The following is a 19589-nucleotide window of genomic DNA, read 5'->3' on the forward strand; positions in this document are numbered from 1 at the left end:
AAACCATTTTTTGTCTTTTTTTCGAGACTTTATAAACGGGGGTTGGTTTTTCGTTTTACTTTTCAAAGAGAAAAAACACCCCCTGCATTTAAATAAAGATGAATGATAATTTCATTATCAGGATAAGACTTTGGATGGGGAAAAAGATGAACAGTTTTCGCATTGCTGAAGGGTTTCTGTGCTCTCTCACAACCGGGGATACTGCAGTCTTTTGGAAAGGATGAAGAGGTAGAAACCTTGAGCTGCTTAGTATCAGGAATGACTGCATTAGAGCTTCCAACTAAAGAAAAACCATCAAGAATCATGCATTTTAAAAACAGTTTATTCAACGGCCAAGGACAATGATCCGGCATAATGCAACGGTAGATATAAATATAACCTTATATAAGTGGTTGACCCTTGTCATTATTATTTTAATAGTTTCGTACCTAATATTTCAACCATTTTTCGCCCTGCAGATTCTACTCTGCGATTTGGTATTTTTTCCCTCCCCTCTTCCCCAAACCATTTTTTTTTTTTCCGAGTGTGATTCTGTTTCTCAGTGGTAAACATTAACCAAACTCTTCCCGTGCGACAAGCGGCCAAGAACCGTCCCACCAGCTCTTACCACCGAGGCGTCCCCTCCTGCCGCCCTCCCCGCGGGGCAGCGGCCGCCTTACCGACTCCTGTGCAAGTTCAAGTAAACACATAAAACCCGCATAATCCAGAGAAAAAAAAATTGCAACTCATCCATGTACCAGATTTTGATGTCTTTTGCAAAAGTTTTCTGGTCCGTTTACGGTTTTAGATGGAGGATTTTTTTTTTTTTAATTTTTAAAAAATATTTTTAAAGCGCTGTTTTGTTGATTGCATCGTTGTTTTGTTTTTTAATTTTTTTTTCTAAACAGTCGAAGTCCGCGGAATTTTGGGGGTTTTACCTGGGGGGGGGGGGGTGCTTTATTTTATTTTTTTCCCCTCTCTCACTTGCTTGGGTTTTGTTTTGAATCATCATCGGGTTTAATTTTTTTTTTTTCTTTTCCGTTAAACGTCGCTTTGCTTCTGCTTTGCTTTGTCGGCGGTGTTTTGTCGGAGGTGGTTTGTGTCAAGTCCGTCAACTGTTGTACTGACAGGCGTTTAAACTAGAGCCGGGGCTTTGCAAACTGCTGTAGCCGAAACTGGAGTGCTGCTTTGATTTCAGTCTGAGGCTGGCTAAGCTGGAGTTGCAAGTGTCCCGGTAGACGCTGTAGGGCGAGCCCGGCGGCCCGTAGGGACAGGCCGGCGAGGACATGGCCGAGTTGAGCGAGGAGCCGCTGATGTTGTTGATGTTGTTGAGGCCGGAGTTGGCCATGCCCGGCACGGCCGAGTGGCCCATACTGGAGGGCATGTTCATGGAGGGGATGCTGCTGGGCGCCGAGAACATGGACTGCGAGGAGAGGGGGCTCATGGAGTTGAAGAAGGTGAAGCTCTTGGTGGAGAGCGGCGCCGGAGTGAGGCTTTTGGTGGCCCAGTTGTTGTAGGGGTAGCCGGCGTACATGTCATCGTAGGGCTGCATCAGCCCGCTGAACTGGGGCACGTAGCCGTTCTTGCACAGGTCCATCTGCTGGTTCCGCTCCCGCTTTCTCCACTTGGCTCGGCGGTTCTTGAACCAAACCTGCGTGGGGAGGGGGGAGCGACATGTCTCGGTGAGTGCGGGGCCGCAGCAGCCCCCCAGCCCACCGACGGGGCACAGATACGTGCAGGTACCGCAGCCCGCTCCTCCCGGCCCGGCCAGTCCCTCCGGAGCACCGGAGCGGGCTCCGCGGCCCCGCACCGCCTGTCCCGCACCGCCTGTCCCGCACCGCCTGTTCCTCACCGCCTGTCCCCGCACTGCCTGTCCCGCACCGCCTGTCCCGCACCGCCTGTCCCCTCACCGCCTGTCCCCGCACCGCCTGTCCCGCACCGCCTGTCCCGCACCGCCTGTTCCTCACCGCCTGTCCCCGCACTGCCTGTCCCGCACCGCCTGTCCCGCACCGCCTGTCCCCTCACCGCCTGTCCCCGCACCGCCTGTCCCGCACCGCCTGTCCCCTCATCGCCTGTCCCCCACCGCCTGTCCCGCACCGCCTGTCCCGCACCTCCTGTCCCGTACCGCCTGTCCCCGCACCGCCTGTCCCGCACCGCCTGTCCCCGCACCGCCTGTCCCCGCCGCCCCCGCCCGCGGGACGGGCTTTGCGCGCATCCCCCTCTGCCCCAGCCGGGATGCGCGCAGCCGCCCCCGTGCCACGGCCGGTGCTGCGCGGGTGTCCGCGGCCCCCCGCGCCCCCGCCGCCCCCATCCCGGAGCCAGACGGGGCAAAGACACGGCCCGCTCTGATTAGGGCCGGCTCGCCCCGGCTCTGCCGCGTTTCCGAACGCTAATGCTGTGTAATAAAAGTCCCCTGTTACAGATCATAAAAAAAGGGATTAGATTAGTATGTTTAGGTTAAAAAAAAAAAAAAATCAATCCCCGCATCGCCCTTGGATAGATGCAGCCTTTATATCTAATGAGAATTTACAGCCCTAACCAGGAAACAGAAAAAAGGGGCTGGTCCTGATGTTTGATGCGAAAACCGGTTCCAGTCTATGATTATTTTTATACATCATTATTTTATACATAATTATATGTATATATATATATATATATATATGTATATATATCACTCGTAAAGCATTTGAGTCTCCCCTGATTGAAGACGAACAGCTTCAAAAATCTTTAAAAATTGGTTAAAAATCTGCATCCTGCTGCCGCTGCCTGCGCCCGGGCCGCGAGCCTCCCTTGCAGCATCCTCCCCACCGCATCCCGGATTTCTCCCACCGAGCCGGGGCCCACGAGCTCCCTGCGGACACCGGGCCCCGGCCCCGCGCAGGCTGCGCTCCCTCCGGAGCCGGGGTGGGGGCGGGGGGCGGCTCCTGGGGCCTCCCCTCCCGGCGCAGAAATGGTACAACTATTATTAAATACCGGGCTCAAGGATGGAAACTCCGTGGGGGAACGGATGGCGGAGTCTATTTTAAAAAATAACAATAATAAAAAGAATCCTGTATAAATAGGAAACGAAAGCCAACATGTTCAAAACCTGTAATATACTCCTCGGAAGGTGCTTCCAGACAGGAATTTCCTGAAAATGAGGGTAATAGTTTTAATTATGGCTCCTAGACATTTTAAAGGAAGGCCCTCATAGCAAATTAAGGTTAGATTTGCAATCTGCCATCTCAAAACATCAAACCCAAACATCTCCACACAGAAGGAGAACGAAATTATGTTAATTGCAACTCATATTTTAGTTATATTTGTTCCCTGAATTATTCAACCAATATTAATGCTCAGGCTTTGTTTTGTTTCAAACTCAATTAAGACAATGCTTTCAGACGCAATTGTTTCAGATGGGTGTTTACTTTTCAAATGTTTAAAGCAGAATCTCTGTAATTCGATTTGGTCACTCAAGGTTTAATTGCCAAGTTAAAAACTAAAAACGAAAAAGAAAAAAAGAAGAAGTGCATTTTCCGTGCAGCGGGGCTTCACTCCACAGTTCCCGTTTCCTCCTGCGCTTAGCCCACGGGCCCGTGGTGTGTGACCACTGTCGAAACCGCGCGGGGAAATGTCTCGGGTGGAAAAAAGCATTTGGGAGGTGGACAAACCGAGACACAGCGATAGATCCATAGACACCGAGCCGCTTCGGCCCGGTCGCTCTTTGCCAGGATCTTTCACTCATAAATAAATCTCTGTAAAGAACTGCCGAAGCACACACACACACACACACACACACACACACACACACATCTCTATATATAAAAATATAAATATGTATGCATACACACACACACACACACACACATATATGTTTCTCACTGTGTGCACTAACATTACCAAACTCCTCGAGTCTGGCTAAGAGGGGCGCATATATATATGTATGCTATATGTGTATATATACACCATATATCCATATATATATATGTGGTGGCATAGGCTCCGAGGCGTGTAAAAATCGAGCGCCTTCGCGGTACAAGTTTGTGTCTTCAGCGCGTATTGATTTGATGCCGGCTCCCATCCCATCCCCTGCCCTTTCGGCCCGCACACACAGCCCGCGGCCTTGGGGACGCGAGCCGGGAGGGGCCGGCAGCGAGAGCCGCTCGGAGCGGATCGGAGCTCGCCGTGCCGCGATAGTGAGGGGAGCGGCTGGCTGGGACACGGCCCTTGCGATTACTGGGAATAACCAGAGCACGGGGAAATTGCTCGGATGGCATTTTGCTCCATCTCTGCCACGCTTTTCGTCCAGCCCAGGGGGTTCTTCCCCCCACAGTCAGACCCTTCCCCAGCCTGGCCTTCCGCTGCTCCCTGCACCGCTCGCCGCCCACTTTTCGAACCGGTCCCCAGTGCAAGGCCGGCGGTCGCTGCCCGCTCCGGGCGGCATCTCTCCGTGGCCGAGAGCTGAATTCCTCCTCTCCGACCTGGATCCCAATTTTGGTCATTAACATCCAGCCCAGAACGAACCGCCGCAGCGCTCCCCCAGAAGGGGCGGCTTCCCCGAGCCCCCCGCGCTCCGGTGGCCCCGGAGCAGAGCCCGCTCCCGCCGGGGCTGCAGCCCCTCTTACCCGGACTCGGGGCTCGGTGAGGTTGGTCCAGACGGCGATCTCCTCCCGCATGCTCATGTCGGGGTAGCGGTTTCGCTGGAAGGTGGCCTCCAGCTCCTGCAGCTGCTGGCTGGTGAAGTGGGTCCGCTGCCGCCGCTGCTTCTTCTTCTTCGCCGGGTCGTCGGCGGCCCCGTCTTCGTTTTTCTGCTCGCCGCTACGCTCTTTTTCTGCGAGGGGGTCGGGTTGGGGATGGTTGGTTTATTTGTTTTTGTTTTGTTTTGTGTTTTTGTGCTTTATTTTTTTTTTTCCCAGTACAGACACACAAAGGCAGATACCCCCGCCCCGCAGCCAGCGCTGCCCACCCCACCGGAGGCACGCGTGGGGGCACCCACTCGTGTCCCGCCGAGCCCTGCACCCAGCGAGTGCCCCGCAGCCCATCCCGGCCTTTCCCGGCGCGGCTGGGGAAGGAGCAGGGATCCCTGCCGGGCCCAGGGCACCCAGGGATGCAGCAGGAGGGACCCCCAGAGCGGCTCAAAGCGGGCCCGACGGGTGACTGCCTTCGTGGGGAGCGGGGTCCCCGTATCACCGGCCGCTCCGCCTTTCTACGGCACCTTCTCTCTCCCTCCAAACAAAGGCGTGATCTTTGCTCCATTGTTTTTGTCGTGCTCGGCCGCGACAGGAAACTTTGGAAGGGCAAGGGTGGAAAACCCCGGAGCAATTAATTGCAAAAGGCCCCTCTCCGCTCCCCCACTTCATTCTACTTTCATAATTATTTTATTCTTCATCTATTAGGATTTTGGTGTTTATTTTAATACAGGGCTGAGAGAAGCCCTCTGCAAAAATCAAATCGGAAGAAGGAAAGAAAAAAGAAACCACCCAGGAGGATTTTCTCGGCCGGGATTTGCGCGGGCTGGGAGCAGGAATTCAATACCGTCCCTGCGAACACTCTCTCCCCTTTCGTAACGGGCTCTCTGGCTCTCCCAGCCCGGCTTGGGCCCGGTTTGTCCCGGCTGAAGCGCTCGGAGCGGGTCTGAAGGCCCTGAACCGAAGAGCTCCCGGGCTGGGCCCCGGAGGCGCGGGGAAGCTGCGGCCGGGCCGTGCAGGGCCGGGGCCGCGGCCAAGCCCGGCCTCGGTCCTGCTGCTGCAGAAGGGACAAACGCGGCGAGTTTTCGCCCTGGGAGGTTTTTTTTTTCCTCCTCCTTTAAAGAGTTGTTTTTTGTTTGTTGGTTTTGTTTTTGTTTTTAAACAGAATGTTTTGTCCCGCCGCCGGCGGGCCCGGGGTTATTTCTACAGCCCCGACCTCTACGAGGTAAGCGGGAGTCTAAAAATAATCGCGTGCTGAATGCAGAGCCCGGGAGGACTCGTCCTTGCAAAGTCACCCTTGAATCGCACCTTGCTGGGAGCCCTGCACAGGGAAAGGGGTGAGGGTGCGAGCGGACCTCAGCTGCTCAGTGGACCCCCAAAAGGGGTCGATGGCTTTGGGGGTTTGCAGCGAAGCCAAGGCCTCTCAGCACAGACCCCATCGCCCCGGGCCCCCCGGGCCCCAGACCGGCCGAGCCGCATGGCCCGGCGGCGGCGGCGAAAGAGAAACAGAAATCACCCCCACCAAAACAAATCCTCCCTCTTCGGGCCGCCAATGGCTCGGATCAGGCGCGCCGAGAGGGAGCGGGGCGATCGGGAAGCGGCAGCGGCCCCGATGGGCTCCGGCCGCGGCCCCTCGCCCAGCGCTGACTTTAACTCGCCCGGTCCTCCCTAAAAATCCGGCCTCAGCGCAGGGCTGGGATACAATTCCAAATCATAAGGCAAGGCATCTTTAATCGGCTTTTGGAACTATTTTTTTTTTCACATAAAAAAAATAAAATCTAAAGGTATTTTACAGATTCTCGGAGAAGAAAAGCAGGCAGCTCCTCAGCCCTCCGGCAGCACCGAGGGGTCACACACAGGGGTAGGGCAAAATGGAGCAAATCTCCCTCTCTAATCTCCAATAATCCCCTCTAATCTCAGAGTCCCTTCCAGACGCCGGTCTCTAACTTTGTTTGCGAATCAGGCCGGGAGGTACAACCCAAACCCTTTTTTATCACCGAGTGCCACTTTGGGACCGACTCTTACAACAGCTACTCTCTAGGTTAAAATTCCGAAGAGCAACAATAGCTATTAGAAAAGTAAAATTATATAAAACATAAACTCCCTCTGAAACAGTCTGGCTGGAGAAGGAATATCACACTCCTTCTGTAAGCTTTTGTTGCTCTCTTCTACCTTTCCCTTGTCATTCTAAAAATGTTGTTGTTTTAATTAAATGCAATCCGAGAGAGCACAGCGTTCCCTGTAGCCCTCGCACACTATGGTCAGGGCATGGGGATCCTTCCCTTTTCCTGCGGGGAAAGCGTTCAGCTCCCACGCAAAACCTCTCCGCGGCCGCCCACATCCCCTCCACGGCGGCCCGCACTGCCTGCCTTGGCCCCACGTTGCCTCTCCGGCTCTGCCCGCCCTTTCTTTCTTTTTAAAAATTTTTTTTTCGCTGACAGAGAGATCTTTTTCCATCTCTGCACCACCCGAGCTGGAAAATAAACCCGGGCAAAAGCTGACATTATTTCAGAAACATCCGGCAAAACCGCACTCCCCGAAGAGCCCCCCCTTCCTCCCGACCCCATCAATTAATAACGACAGTTTTTTATTTAAAAATAAATAAAATAAACAAAAGAGAGCAGCTCCTGGGATGGGACCATGGAGCCATGTGTCCCCCCGGCGGGCTGTCAGCGCCGGGCACGGTGGGGGAGGCAGCTCCAGGAGGGCCCCTGCCCCCCGCTCCTGTTCCCGGGGCTCGGTTGGGATGGAGCCGCCGCGATCACCGGCAGCTCTCGCTCACCCTCGTCCCTCCATCGCCTCCATGGCAGGCTCGGCACCCCCGGCCGCCCGCGGAGGGAAGGCGCGGTGGGGAGGGGGAGGCAGCGCGGGGGGAGCGGGCCGGGGCCGCGGGGGGCGCGGGGAGGGGGAGGGTTACCTGGCACCTCCGTGTCGGAGGATTCACTGGCTGAGTTGTCGATCGGGTCTCTGGGTTCCGAGGATCTTTGCAAATGGAAGCTGGAAGCCATGTCATGGGAGGGTTGGGGTCTCAAGCTCTCAGGCAGTCTCTCCAAATTCATTCCACCTTTAAAGGAATCCATGGCAGGGGCGCCGGGCTGCCTGGGGGAGTTTGCAGGTGTTTATTCCACACAGAAAGGAACAAGGAGCTTTTTTTTTTTAAAGAAGAAAACAAAATCAACAAAAACCAAAAGCAAATCCACTTATTACTAACAGTATTATTTTAAGGGTGTCGGAAGCAATCTGGACAGTGCGTGGAAGGCGGTTGTCTCTGCTGGGGAGAGTCACGGCGCTCCGGCCGCATAGGCAGGGAAGTGGTAAAGATCCCTTATAGAGAAACGCGAGTTGCGAGTTGGACAGTTTAAAGCTAAAGAGATTAAAGTGACCTGCCCTAGAACAAATGCCTGTAGTTAAACGGGGCTCCTCCCCCTGAAGGTTAAAACCTCCCCGTCTCGCTCATGCATCACTCCATCTAGCGCTGGCCCAGCCCGGCCGCGCGGGACCCAACTCCGCACTCCCGCCACCCGCGCCCCTGCGCGTCCGCGGCCAGACCCGCGGGCCCCGCCGCCCCTGCCCGGCCCCGCCGCCTGGCCGCGGCTCCTTCGGGGGTGCCTTCCCTCCTCCTTCTCTTCACCCGCCTCCTCCCCCAAACTCGGTGATGTATTAAAAATATTTCACAAACGAATGGAAAGGCGAACAATCCTCTGGGGACCCCCGCCCGCTCCCAGCACCCCGTCAGTTCGCTCCCCTCCGTAATCCCCTACCAGCCGGCAGCGCGCAGGTTGCGCCCCCGCGCAGCACGGCTGCCCCACGGGTATCCCCACACCCTTCCAGACTGGGCCTCACCACCCGCGGAACCTCCGCACCAGCAGTGGATGCGCACCCGCGCACTCCTCAGGGTCTCTGCGTGGGGCTAAGCGACCCCACCACACGTTTCAGTCCCACGGGGAAAATGTTCCTGGAGGGGTGCATGGGCTGTGGGCTCTGTCGGAACTGGTTTTAACCTTTTTTAACATTATTTTCCAGTCTGCGGGGGTTATAAGAACGCTGCCCGGGCCCGGCTGGCGGCCGGGGGAGCGCAGCCCGGGGAGCAGCGGCAGTGCCATCTCTCCCATCACATCATCTTTCAGCACATGATTAATAACAAATAATTTTCCTGCTGCAGCCGAACTCGGGGTGATCCTTGGGAGGGGTCTCTGTGACTATGCCAATCCGGGAGCCTGGGCAGCCGGCGGGGAGGGGGGTGGGAGACCCCCACCCCTCCTCGGTAGAGCCCCTCTCCTGCATTGATGCACCCTGTCCCAAGGCAGGGCGTGTGGAGCAGGGCCCGTCCCCGGTGCGGCCCACGCAGGCCGGGACACGGCCTTAGCCCTCCTGGACAACACCTCGGTGTTTTGGCGAATTGGAAAATCCCACGGGAGAAGAAAGGTGGGAACCGCGGGTACCGGCGGTGAGAGGAAAGGGGAGAAGAGAAATGGGAGGAAGACCCTGGCTCTGACTGCCTAGGGAAAGGACCTTCTCTCCTCTCTATTTTCTTGGCTCATTTTAACTGATCTATCCTGACACTCTATTTTGCTTTCAAATCAAGTAAAGATGTGGGAGAGAACTTTTGAACTGTTTTATGGAAAAGTGGAGGGAAGCAGTGTTGCAGCCGCGCAGGATTTTTCCAACCTCGCCGAGATGATGGAGTCGGGCCCACCCCGCACCCCCGGCAGCACCCCGCAAGGCCTGGGGACCCCAGGTGTGGGAGGCCCAAAGCTCCGAATCCCTTCACCTCTGGTCTTTAGCATCATTCAGGGGATGCACATGAGCGTGCTGTCAGGGTCAGCTCTCCCGAGCTCTCTTTCTTTTTGTTAATTTTTTTAAAGTGACATCTTGATATCCTTCTGCCTGTTCGCCGCTCCCGGCTGAACTTCGCTCAGGAGTCTGCAAACGACTGGGAATTTCCAGCACCCGAGGTGAACCAGACAACCTCGGGGCTGTTTAAGATGGACATGGTTTAAAACGCAAATATTTACCGGGGTCTCTGAGCCTCAAGGGGCTCAGCTGATGCAGGAGGCGCGGGAAGGATGGAGACCCCCTCCAGTGTGAGAAGCGGTGGGAGCGGCCTTTCTCCCAAGGAGGAGGGAGGTGAATATACTGCAAACGTGCACCGTATCTGAGACCCTTCACCGTCCCCTTTATCCCCCTTATTTCCGTGGGCGGCAGCCCTGGATGGGCCTGCGGGGGCTCCCCCGCCCTTGGCGGAAGGGGGACGGAGCGCAGCGGGCCGGAGGGAGGGAGGCGTTGACCTTAAGGGTCTTTTTCAACCTTGATGGTTCTGTGATTCCACGAGTCTGCTGCCAACAGCCTGGCTCCTCTCCGGCTATTTTAAACCCACTGCTCATAGCAACCTCCGAACCGGAGGCAGAATTTTTTCGTTCCGTTTAAATTTCCTTTTTCTTTTTTTTTTTCATAATGCACCGAATTACGGTTTTTATTCTGTTCTATAAAATCTAGTTTTAAAATATTCGTTCTAGGTTCAATTCCTCCCCGCTGGACGGAAAGATAGGCTCTGCCCGGGCACCGGCGTGATTCTGCCGAGGCGGCGAGCGCGGTAACGCCGGGTCCGGTTGCCTTTCCAGGCGATCGCAGCCCTCGGTTCCTCGTGGGGTGTCACCGGGGCAGACATCCCCCGATACCGCCCTTAAACAGAGAGTAACGGGGCTGGCCCTCGGGAGCCGGAGCAGATCCAGGTTGTCCCCTGACCGTCTCCATGAGTGTCCGTGCCTGGGCCGCGGCGTGGGCGGGCATTTAGTGCACACCTGAGCACGGCTCGGCAGTGGGAGAATATATCTATACCATAAATCTACCTAATCTAATCCTATATCTATCTAATCCATACCATGTATCTGTCTCCTCTGTGTGTCTCATACGTCTTTCGTGGATTTAAGGGCATCCTCTCACCCCGCGCTCTGTGCAGCGGGCACAGCCCTGGAACGCAGAGCCAAATCCTCCCGGTTATTCCCGCTGCTGCTCCCGACACTTATGTCGCGATAGAGCGCTCCTCTAGGGCGGTCACCCCCAGATCTGCGCTTCTCCTCTTCCCTCCCATCCAAGCGCGCTCAGCTTCGGGACGGCGGGGACATCTCTCCGCCGGCAACTCCTTCCCCCAGGCGTGACGTCACGGCCCGTTCGCGTGACGTCATTCGCTGCCTCCCTGACGTCACGTCCCGCCTTTCCGCCAGGCCACGACCCGAGGCAATCCTTGATGTCCCACTTGGAGCCGGCTGCTCGTCCCGGGCTTGGAAGGGGCCCAGCGGCCGCACAGGCTGGGCAGGACTGGGGCACCGGGCAGGACTGGGGCACCGGGCAGGACGGGGGCACCGGGCTCGGGTGCCCCTTTCTCCCACGGCCTCGGGTGCCTGAGGAGCTGCGGGGAGGAGGAGGAGCCGCAGCAGCGGCCGCGGAGACCCCGCCAGGACGTCCCTGGGGAGCCGCGACCTGCGTGGGCGTGGGAAGGGCCGGGCAGAGGCAGAGGCAGAGGGAGGGAAGGGCCGGGGCGAGCAGGACCCGCGGAGCATCGGCGGAGACCCGGGGTGGAGGGACAGCTTCACGTGGGAACGCTGCGCGTGGGGTGGTCGGAGGGAACCGCCGCTCCGCGCCCGCGCAGCCACCGCGCTCCCGGCACCCCCGGCTGGGGACTGCGTCAGGGATGTGTAAAACGCTGGAAACCCGCAAATAAAACCGCACCACTTCCTCCTGCTATAAATAACCCCAGAACTAAGGATGGAGCTTAGAAACAAATCAGCGGTGGCCACGCCAGTGACAGCCTCATGAAGAAGAGACGCAGACGCGTCTGTCCGAGAGCGAGACTCTCACTGTCCCCGAGGGGACAGCGCCGTTTCACCCCCAGGTGTCTGGAGCGGTCCCTACTTTCGGAGTGGCGCTCCCATCCCCACTGGTTGCGGTGGTTGCAGCCAACGCCAAACCACCTGGGCCATATATCAGGTGGTGAAGTTCAGTCTCTGCCAGCTTTTCCTTTTCAGATTTATTACCGTTGTATAGACTAAGATTCAGTCTATAAATCATTGGGAATTGTTACAAAAATGAAGACACGTCCTCCCAAGCACACATCTACCCGAGAAGAGAGGGAAGCCTGGGAAGCCTTCTGAGAAACAGAGCTGCAGCGAGGCAAGAGAGGAGGGAGAAGCCCCCCAAGGCAAACCCAACCAAACCCAGTTCAACCAAACCCAGCCAAGCGCAGTCCAAACAACGCCAATTCAAACAAACTCAGTCCAACCAAACCCAATCCAGCTCAACCAGACTCAAGTCCACGCAGCAAAACCAAACCAAACCAAACCAAACCAAACCAAACCAAACCAAACCAAACCAAACCAAACCAAACCAAACCAAACCAAACCAAACCAAACCGCAACGAATGCAACCAGACCAAGCCCAGCTAAACCCAAACAATGCAATCCCAGCCAAACCAAGCCCAAACCAAACCGCAAGCCTCCCTCAGCGCCCCCTTTGCTGAACCGGAGACCGGACCTGCTGCAGGAAAACAACTTTTAATAATGGAACCATCCAGAAAGTGCCCCACAGGCGCACTTTGCTGATGCGTGGCTCTGACCCACGGGATGACCACGCGTGTCGGAGGAAGCAGAGTCCGGCGATGCGCGCTCGCTCGGGTGTGCGCAGGACTGCGCGATGCCCCGCGGAGCACGGAGCGCACTGCGCGGGCGGGGGCTGTTGTTGCACTGTACCGTGGGGGTGGTGTCCGTCGGGGAAGTGTTCCAGGGGTGTTCTGCCTCAAAACAGCATCATCCCCAGTGAAAAGCATGGCCCTTACGCACAAGGTGCAGATCCGCGTTTATGCCCCCGCACAGGGCCAAGCTCTGCTCTCCCCGCGCGACCGCGGCCCCGGCCTGAAGGGAAAAGGAAACAAAACCCCAAAACGGCGAAAGGAGCCCCAGAACCCCCCGACCTTTGCCGCAGCTAGAGCCGGGTCCCCCACGGGCGGGGTGCAGTGGGAAGCAGCGAGAGGGAAGAAACCCAGCCCGAAGTGCGTGTTAAATCGCTCAGGAGGGGAAGGTGGAAAATTACGCTGGCTCCCGGCCGGCCTGTCCTCCTCTGCGCAGCCAGGACAGCAATTTTCCTAAGAAGTAGAGCAAAACGAAAACAGCCCCTTTTGGACGCTCAGCCTTCGTCCCTCCATATGCCGGCCAAGCCTCCGCCTTCCGCGGGAGCGCAGGGCCCCTCCGCGCCGCGGATGCTCTGCGGGAGGGTTTCCAGCGGCCTCTCGGCCCCCCTGGCCTCCCACCGCCTCCCTGCCCCGTCCCGCTCCCCGCGCTCCGGCCGGGCCTGCCCCACCACCTCGGCTCTCCCCGCCACTGAAACACGACGGGGGAAAGGCACAAGGAGGTGTCCGCTGGTCCTGGACACTTCCCGGGGCACCGGGGATAGCCGGGGCTGCCTCCCCGCCCCGCCACCGCATCCCGCTCGGGGCTGCCCCGGGCGCGGCGGCCAGCGGCAGCGCTTGAAAAAGCTCGGGATGAAAAAGTTGAAGGCTTAATGTTTTCTGACAGATACAAATGATACCCCAAGGCTTTCTTGAAATGCAACGACTGACGGCTGGAGAAACGTTTTTTTTATTCGGGTTTCTGCAGCTGGAAGCAGCCGGGGGTGGAGTGGGATGGTGCTGGTTCACTTCGGCCGTCATTCTACCAGCACCCCGAAAACAAAACCAATTCGTAGTTGTCCGACGTGGGACAACTTCTTTTAACCCCAAACCCCTGGCGGCACAGTCTCACCCTTGCCAGGAGCTGCCTTCCAGCCCTCCTCGCATCCGTCAGACCACAGGCACTGAACTCTGCTCCAAGAAAATATGAATTTGCTGCTAGCAGTGGTTTGGATTTGTCTCTGATAAACCTGATGTGAGTGGGAGAGTGTCAGTGCACTGCAATGACAGCGTCGGAGGATGGACAGCTCAGAAATATGTTTGTGTTTTCTTTTTTTTTTTCTCTAAGTGGGGGAAAAAGAGGGGGGAAATCACAATATAGCCACACAATTCCCTCTCTGGGCAGAGCGAACATGCTTTTCTGATTAATTGACGGAGGAAGGGGCACTGGAGTTTGCTAGGAAGCCTGCTCATATTACTCTGTGCATCTTTAGATCCCGAAATGTGGCTCTTTTGTGGGCTCAAAAAGATGCCTCTGAAACAGGATAATCAGAGGCCCGAGCACTCTGTTGGTATTTGTTGAAGACTCTTCTTCAGGAGAAAAAAGAAGCCACATTTAGAATGAACGACACTAGGTTTTCTTGTGAGTTTCCCCCACCTTGTTTTGGGCGAGCAACCTCTTAATTACTCCAGCATTTGGATGGGAGAAACACATTTCCATTCAAGAGGACATTTCCTGAAGGGCTGAAATATTCTAATAATGTGCTGGACTCTTTAATGTGCTTAGAACAGCAGCGAATCTCTGCAAGACCTACACATTTCCTGCCTTAAATGCAAAATCAGAGAAATAATTAAACTTTGAGCACATTCAACTGATCTCTATTATTTTGCTTATTTCCCCACCTTTTATACTTTTTTCTTTTAATTTTTTTCTCTTATTTTCTTTCCTTCTCCTCCTCCCCCCTCCCCGTATTTTTTTTTTTCTCTCTCCTTCAAATTATTTTCTTCTGTCTTCTTTTCTTCTTTCCCCCCAAAGGGCTGATCTCGCCCCGCTGCTCGGCAGCACCGCTCTGCTCCCGGCGCAGCTCCAGTGCCCCAGGAGCAAACACCGCCAGATAAAGGCACGGGCCACTTTTCTTTCCAGTTTCATTGTGGGAACGGCCGTATCTTAACGGGCACATCTCGGGAGAGATAGGAACACACCGCCTTCAGAGGGCTGTGCTAATCAGCGCGCCGGGTTAGATATAAAAGTTCAGGGCAAATAAAACGAATTAGTTTTATTAGCACGTTTAGGAGGCGGTCTAACGAAGGAATTCCGCTTTACTAGAGAATGTTTTCTCCTCCCCTTCTGTTATTTAGAAGCAATATATATCCGAGCGGTTCATCACGGGGGGGAAATAATGAATTGTTTCATTTGCGGTCATTTTCTGGGAGAAACGTGCTCCCTTATCTAAGCCCGATAAGAAGGAGATATTTATACATATATATATATATATATAATATATATATATATATATAATATATATATTTGGAAAGATACATTTTCATAATAACACATGCATGAACGATGAAACGCACAGTAAAGCAGAGGTGGCAGAGCCACCAGGTTATTGTTCGGCACTGGTTTCGATAGGAAAAATCTGCCTCGGTCTCAGGCGCCTCTAACTCGTCTAAAACTTTCCCAGGGAAATGTGGCCACGGCTCCAGCGCGGGATTTTCAAGGACTTTGTTCTTATTTCAGGCAAATGATGGATTTTTGGGGAAATTCTGCCAGTGAAGTAGACCTCAGGAAATATTCGGAAGTCAGTTTTTATATAGGCGGCTGGAGCTGGCGCAGGGAATAACCTGGAGAACATGGACTTTGGTTTGTTAAGTGGAAAATATATATATTTAAATAGTTATTAAAAAAAGCAAACAACATCTAGGTTCTCAATTCAAGCACTACGTATCATTTTATGTTTAATTCATGAGTCGGACTTTGTGTTTGTCTGCAATGTGATTGGCAAAATTTGGGGAAAGGGGAAGAAATAATAGAAAATAATAGAAATAATAGAAAACTCACTTAGTGACAAAGTTTTTAACGTGAGACTCAAAACGAAATCCCCGAAAGATAACATCAGTGGGCATTCCTCACGTCCATTTAAGCAGGGTTAACACGCGGAGAAAAGTAATTTCTCCCTCCGTTCCAGGACTTTGCTCCGCCATAGGAGCTGCGTGGAACCCGTGATACATATACTCCCCAAACATTGTGCCTATTTTAAAAATTAAAATAAAACCAAAATAACCCAAAACAAAAAGAGGAAAGCACTTTTCAGGAATTTTCCTGAAAAGGAAAATTCATCGACGGCCCAGGGTCTCTCCGCCCGCCCGCCCTGCGCATCCCTGGCAGCATCTGTCCCTTCACCGCGGCAGCGCAGCCCCGCTGAGGCACCGCGCAGCCCCGGCCCGCATCACCCGCACCCCCGGCTCGTTCCGGGGAGCCCCAGCCCCGCCGGGGCCGCCGAAGCTCCGGGCATAGCACCGCCACCGGCCTCCCCGCCGAGCGCACCGGGAACGAGCCGCGGAGCGTCCCGAGCAGCAGCGCTGGGGGCTGGAAACGTTACGGTGCGTTTGGAAAAAAAATTAAATATATATATATATATACACATACATTAAAAAAATATATAAAATGAGGTAACCCCTCTGGAATTGCCTTTCCCAGCGCATTTGTCAGAGCTGACGAAGCGCAGAGGCCCCGAAAGAATTTATACACGGTATAAAGATGTCAAGGACTGCGCGGAGAGCGGAGCGGGGAGCGCGGGGCGGGAGGCGAGGCCGCGGCTCGGCTTTGTCTGGCCGGCGGGAGCGCTCCGCACCCGGGCCGCGCCCGCGGAGAGCCCCGGGGCGGCCAGCGGGGCTCGGGCAGGGCGGCTCCGCGGCACGGGCGCGGCTCCGCGGCGTGGGGCGGGCCGGGACCCGCGTGGGGCGGGCCGGGACCCGCGTGGGGCGGGCCGGGACTCGCGTGGGGCGGGCCGGGACCCGCGTGGGGCGGGCCGGGACTCGCGTGGGGCGGGCCGGGACCCGCGTGGGGCGGGCCGGGACTCGCGTGGGGCGGGCCGGGATCCGCGTGGGGCGGGCCGGGATCCGCGTGGGGCGGGCCGGGCGCGGCGCGGACGCGCGTGGGGCACTCACCGGGCGGTGCGCGCGGCGGCGGCGGGTGCCGGGCCCGGCGGGCGCTGTGCGCGCCCCGGCCGCCGCTCCAGGGTTTTCTTGGGAGATTTCCCCGTCTCCTCCTGACGTCAGCCCCGTCCCAGGGTGCCGCAGACGGGGGAGGGCCGGGACCAGCGCCGCCCGCACCGGGAGACCGGCGGCGCCCGCCGCTCCGCACCTCCGTCCTGCCGCCGAAGGCATCCCCGAGCCCGGCCCCCCGCTCCGGACACTCCCGCCCGGCCGAGCCTCGCTCGGGGGGCGACTTCGCGCTCCTGCCTACACGGCCCCTGCCCGCTTCATTTCCTCCCGCTTGGGGCTTTTGTCCGAGGGGACAGGGACAAGGAAGGGCCTCTTTTTTCACTTCTTTTCCCACCCCCTGAAGTACTGGCTTGTTTCAGGAGCTCAGTGCGGACCTGGGAGCGCGGCGCTGAGCAGCCGGGGGAAGGCTGCGGACGGCAGCCAGGGCTGCCCAGGCTGGAGGATGCAGCGCTCCAGGAGATGCTTGACTGGGTGATACCGGCACACTGAGCTCACTGCTCATTCCCAGCCCTTGGTCTGCTTTAATTTTCCGGGGATGCTTCTAGAGTTCCAGACACTGCGCTTCTCATATCTACCCCCTGGAAGTTTCCCTCTCGAGAGAAAAACACAAAAGTCATGCAGTGACCAAGCAAACCCAACAGCAGGGGTGTGCATAGGGCTTTCCTAAGTAGAGCAGGTCGCACACTCGTACACACACAGGCTATAACTGCAGCTGAACACTAAGGACAACTAATATGGAATGGATCAGAAAGATAAATGGCATAAAATCAGCAACAGTCCAGTCCCACACTTGCCATTTGTTATAGAGAGAAGAAGTAAATGGGATTCACATGTCGAGCATTAGCTGGTTGTTAGTCTGTAAGATAATATTAACTTCAGTGCTTACTGGTTTACTCCAGTTTTCCAAAGGCAGTTCCAGGAGGCACCAGCCTGTAATTTAGGATGGCACATACTGTGTGAAAGAGGCTTTGGCACTGGGGCCTACCAGCACATCAAGGTGATATTAACATAATAAAACTTTTGGAGAGGGAGTAGGAGCTCATAAATTAATGCATTCTACTGTTTTAATGCTGGGAGCTAACAATGTGTTTCCTGTTCAGCTGATCATCTCCTCTGCAGCCTAACAGCTGTTTTAAAGGTGCTGTGAAACTGAAAAGAGGGAAGATGATTGTCTTTAAATCAATGTTTAATGATGTTTTATTAGGAGGAAAGTCTTCCTCCAGCAGATGTTTACATGTTGAGGATGGAGGGGAGCTTCCCAGGCTGCTGCCTGCCTGCCTGCCTGAGAAGCTGGGGAGACACTCTGTGTCCTACCAGTCTTGCAGATGGCCCAGCACCAGGGCACAGCTCACTCAGCACCAGGAGAGGTTTTGCCCAGATCTGTGGGTGTGTGCTGAACAAATTCTTCAGGGATGTTGAACTAGAGGACCTCCAGTGGTCCCCTCCTACTGTACCCAGCCTGTGATTCTGATTCTGTGAAGGTTTTCAAGTAATTTGAGTCATGGCTATGAGCAGGTGAATAGGGCAAATACTGAGAATCCTGCCCGTGTGCAGCCTGGGTTGTGGCTGTCAAGATCCTTCCTCCATAAAGATTATATATGGATGCTGGAATCTCCCCCAGCCCAGGAGCCTCCTTCTGGAGGGACAAGCTCAGAGTGAACCACCTTTTAGAGGGGATTAAAAGACCTCAGGAGAGGCAAACAACTGGTCAGAGATCACCCAGTAGGGCAGTGGAGCTGGCTTGTGGCCTCTGCAAGGGCAGATTAAATAGAGATTCCACCCCTCCGAGTCTGGGAGACAGTCCTTGCTGCATGTGTGCTACAGGTTGGGAGCCTGACTGAGCTCCTCAGCCACATAGGTCCGTGGGACTGAGACATTTCTGAACACTAACAGCACTGACAGCAAGCTTCAGGTACTAGAGAAACAAGTGTAGCTTTGAGGCAAAATGTAGGAGTGAACTGAGATAAGGCGGAAATAGAAGCTGTGAGTATAAGCAGGTACCTAAATACCGTTATTTCCTTCACACTCCATTCAGAGGTGGATTAATTAGTCTCAGTGTCTGCTTTTCTCAGCTCCCAGAATAAAAGATGATAATTTCAAAGCTTCTCCCCAGAGAAGACATTAGATGAATTGAGGGGTGTCAATAACACACCAGGGCTTGTGCCCAAATGACAGTGAGGAGTGTCCAGTGTTGCAGGGGGTTGGGAGGGAAGGGCACCTCACCACCAGGTGACCCTCCCAATGCCAACCAAACCAGCATCAAATCACCTCCAAGCCAAGCCAGTTTCCAAAAGTATTGTTTCCACAGCCAAGATGGTATTCTATGTGATGGTGACACAGATTGCTCCTACACAAAGAGAAGAAACCTTTACAATTTCTTTTTTAAGCCATCACAAACATTCATTAAAAGAATGTCTCTCCATATTTCCAAATACAGTGATGAAATTACTCTCCAAACTCACCCATTCCTTTATTTGCAGCCTTCCCTGTAAGTCCATCCTTGGAATAGTGTCTAAAAGGCCACATTGCTTCTCTGGGAGAAACTGGGATGTTTGGAACATGACTGGATTGTAACATTTCTAAGCTTCCCAGAAGAGGCAAACTGTAAAAGAATAAGCTTCTTTCTGTGCACGCACATTTGTTTTGGAGCCAAATGGAAAGGAGAGCTCAGAAAAAGAAATGACAGATTGTTCGGAAAATATTGTCCTTCCCTTAGGACAGACCTAAACATATGGGGGAAGGGAGTCAATAATGAAATTTTCCCTCTCTATATGAGTCCAGCAGCCCTCCCATTCACTCCACTGGGAGCTTGGTGTGAGTCAGGCCTGCAAGATCATCCATTCAGGGCAGTATTTCCAGAACTTCAGCCTCCTCCCTGCTTCACTCTTATTCCCCACTGAAAGAAGTCTACATCTCAGATTTATGGGAAGAGCACTGGGATAAGACCCAGTGCTGTCCCTGTTTCCCCCTAACCTCATCCACATCCTGACATTGCTGATGGAAAAGGCTTCCATCATGAAGGAAAAGCAGAGCAGCTCTGACACTTAAAAAACATA

The 19589-nt window shown here is 54.9% G+C and overlaps 1 protein-coding gene across 4 annotated transcripts; it reads right to left on the reverse strand.

The window, feature by feature from the left end:
* Positions 1–304: 304 nt before the first annotated feature.
* Positions 305–16587, reverse strand: PITX1 (paired like homeodomain 1). 4 transcript variants are annotated; one of them, XM_072935317.1, is made up of 4 exons: positions 16477–16558; positions 7564–7745; positions 4584–4789; positions 305–1630 (listed from the first exon to the last, which is right to left on the reverse strand). In XM_072935317.1, the coding sequence occupies exons 2-4, from the start codon at positions 7724–7726 to the stop codon at positions 1091–1093; spliced, it is 909 nt and encodes a 302-aa protein (XP_072791418.1). In that variant the 5' UTR covers positions 7727–7745; positions 16477–16558; the 3' UTR covers positions 305–1090. The 4 variants fall into 4 exon arrangements, with proteins under 4 accessions (XP_072791418.1, XP_072791419.1, XP_002187978.1 ...); XM_072935318.1 differs by lacking the exon at positions 16477–16558 and adding an exon at positions 7858–8206 and having other exon boundaries at positions 7564–7741; XM_002187942.6 differs by lacking the exon at positions 16477–16558 and adding an exon at positions 7858–8204.
* Between the last annotated feature and the right edge of the window lie 3002 nt (positions 16588–19589).

The sequence above is a fragment of the Taeniopygia guttata genome, chromosome 13 (assembly GCF_048771995.1).
Source record: "Taeniopygia guttata chromosome 13, bTaeGut7.mat, whole genome shotgun sequence".
NCBI classification, from domain to species: Eukaryota; Metazoa; Chordata; class Aves; order Passeriformes; family Estrildidae; genus Taeniopygia; species Taeniopygia guttata.

Coding starts and splice junctions, on each gene's coding strand:
- PITX1 (XM_072935317.1), bottom strand. CDS start 7,726: ATGGATTCCTTTAAAGGTGGAATGAATTTGGAGAGACTGCCTGAGAGC. Junction 4,790..7,563: donor CTCCGACACGGAGGTGCCAG/GTAACCCTCCCC, acceptor ACCCCCTCGCAG/AAAAAGAGCGTAGCGGCGAG. Junction 1,631..4,583: donor TCACCGAGCCCCGAGTCCGG/GTAAGAGGGGCT, acceptor CTCCCCACGCAG/GTTTGGTTCAAGAACCGCCG.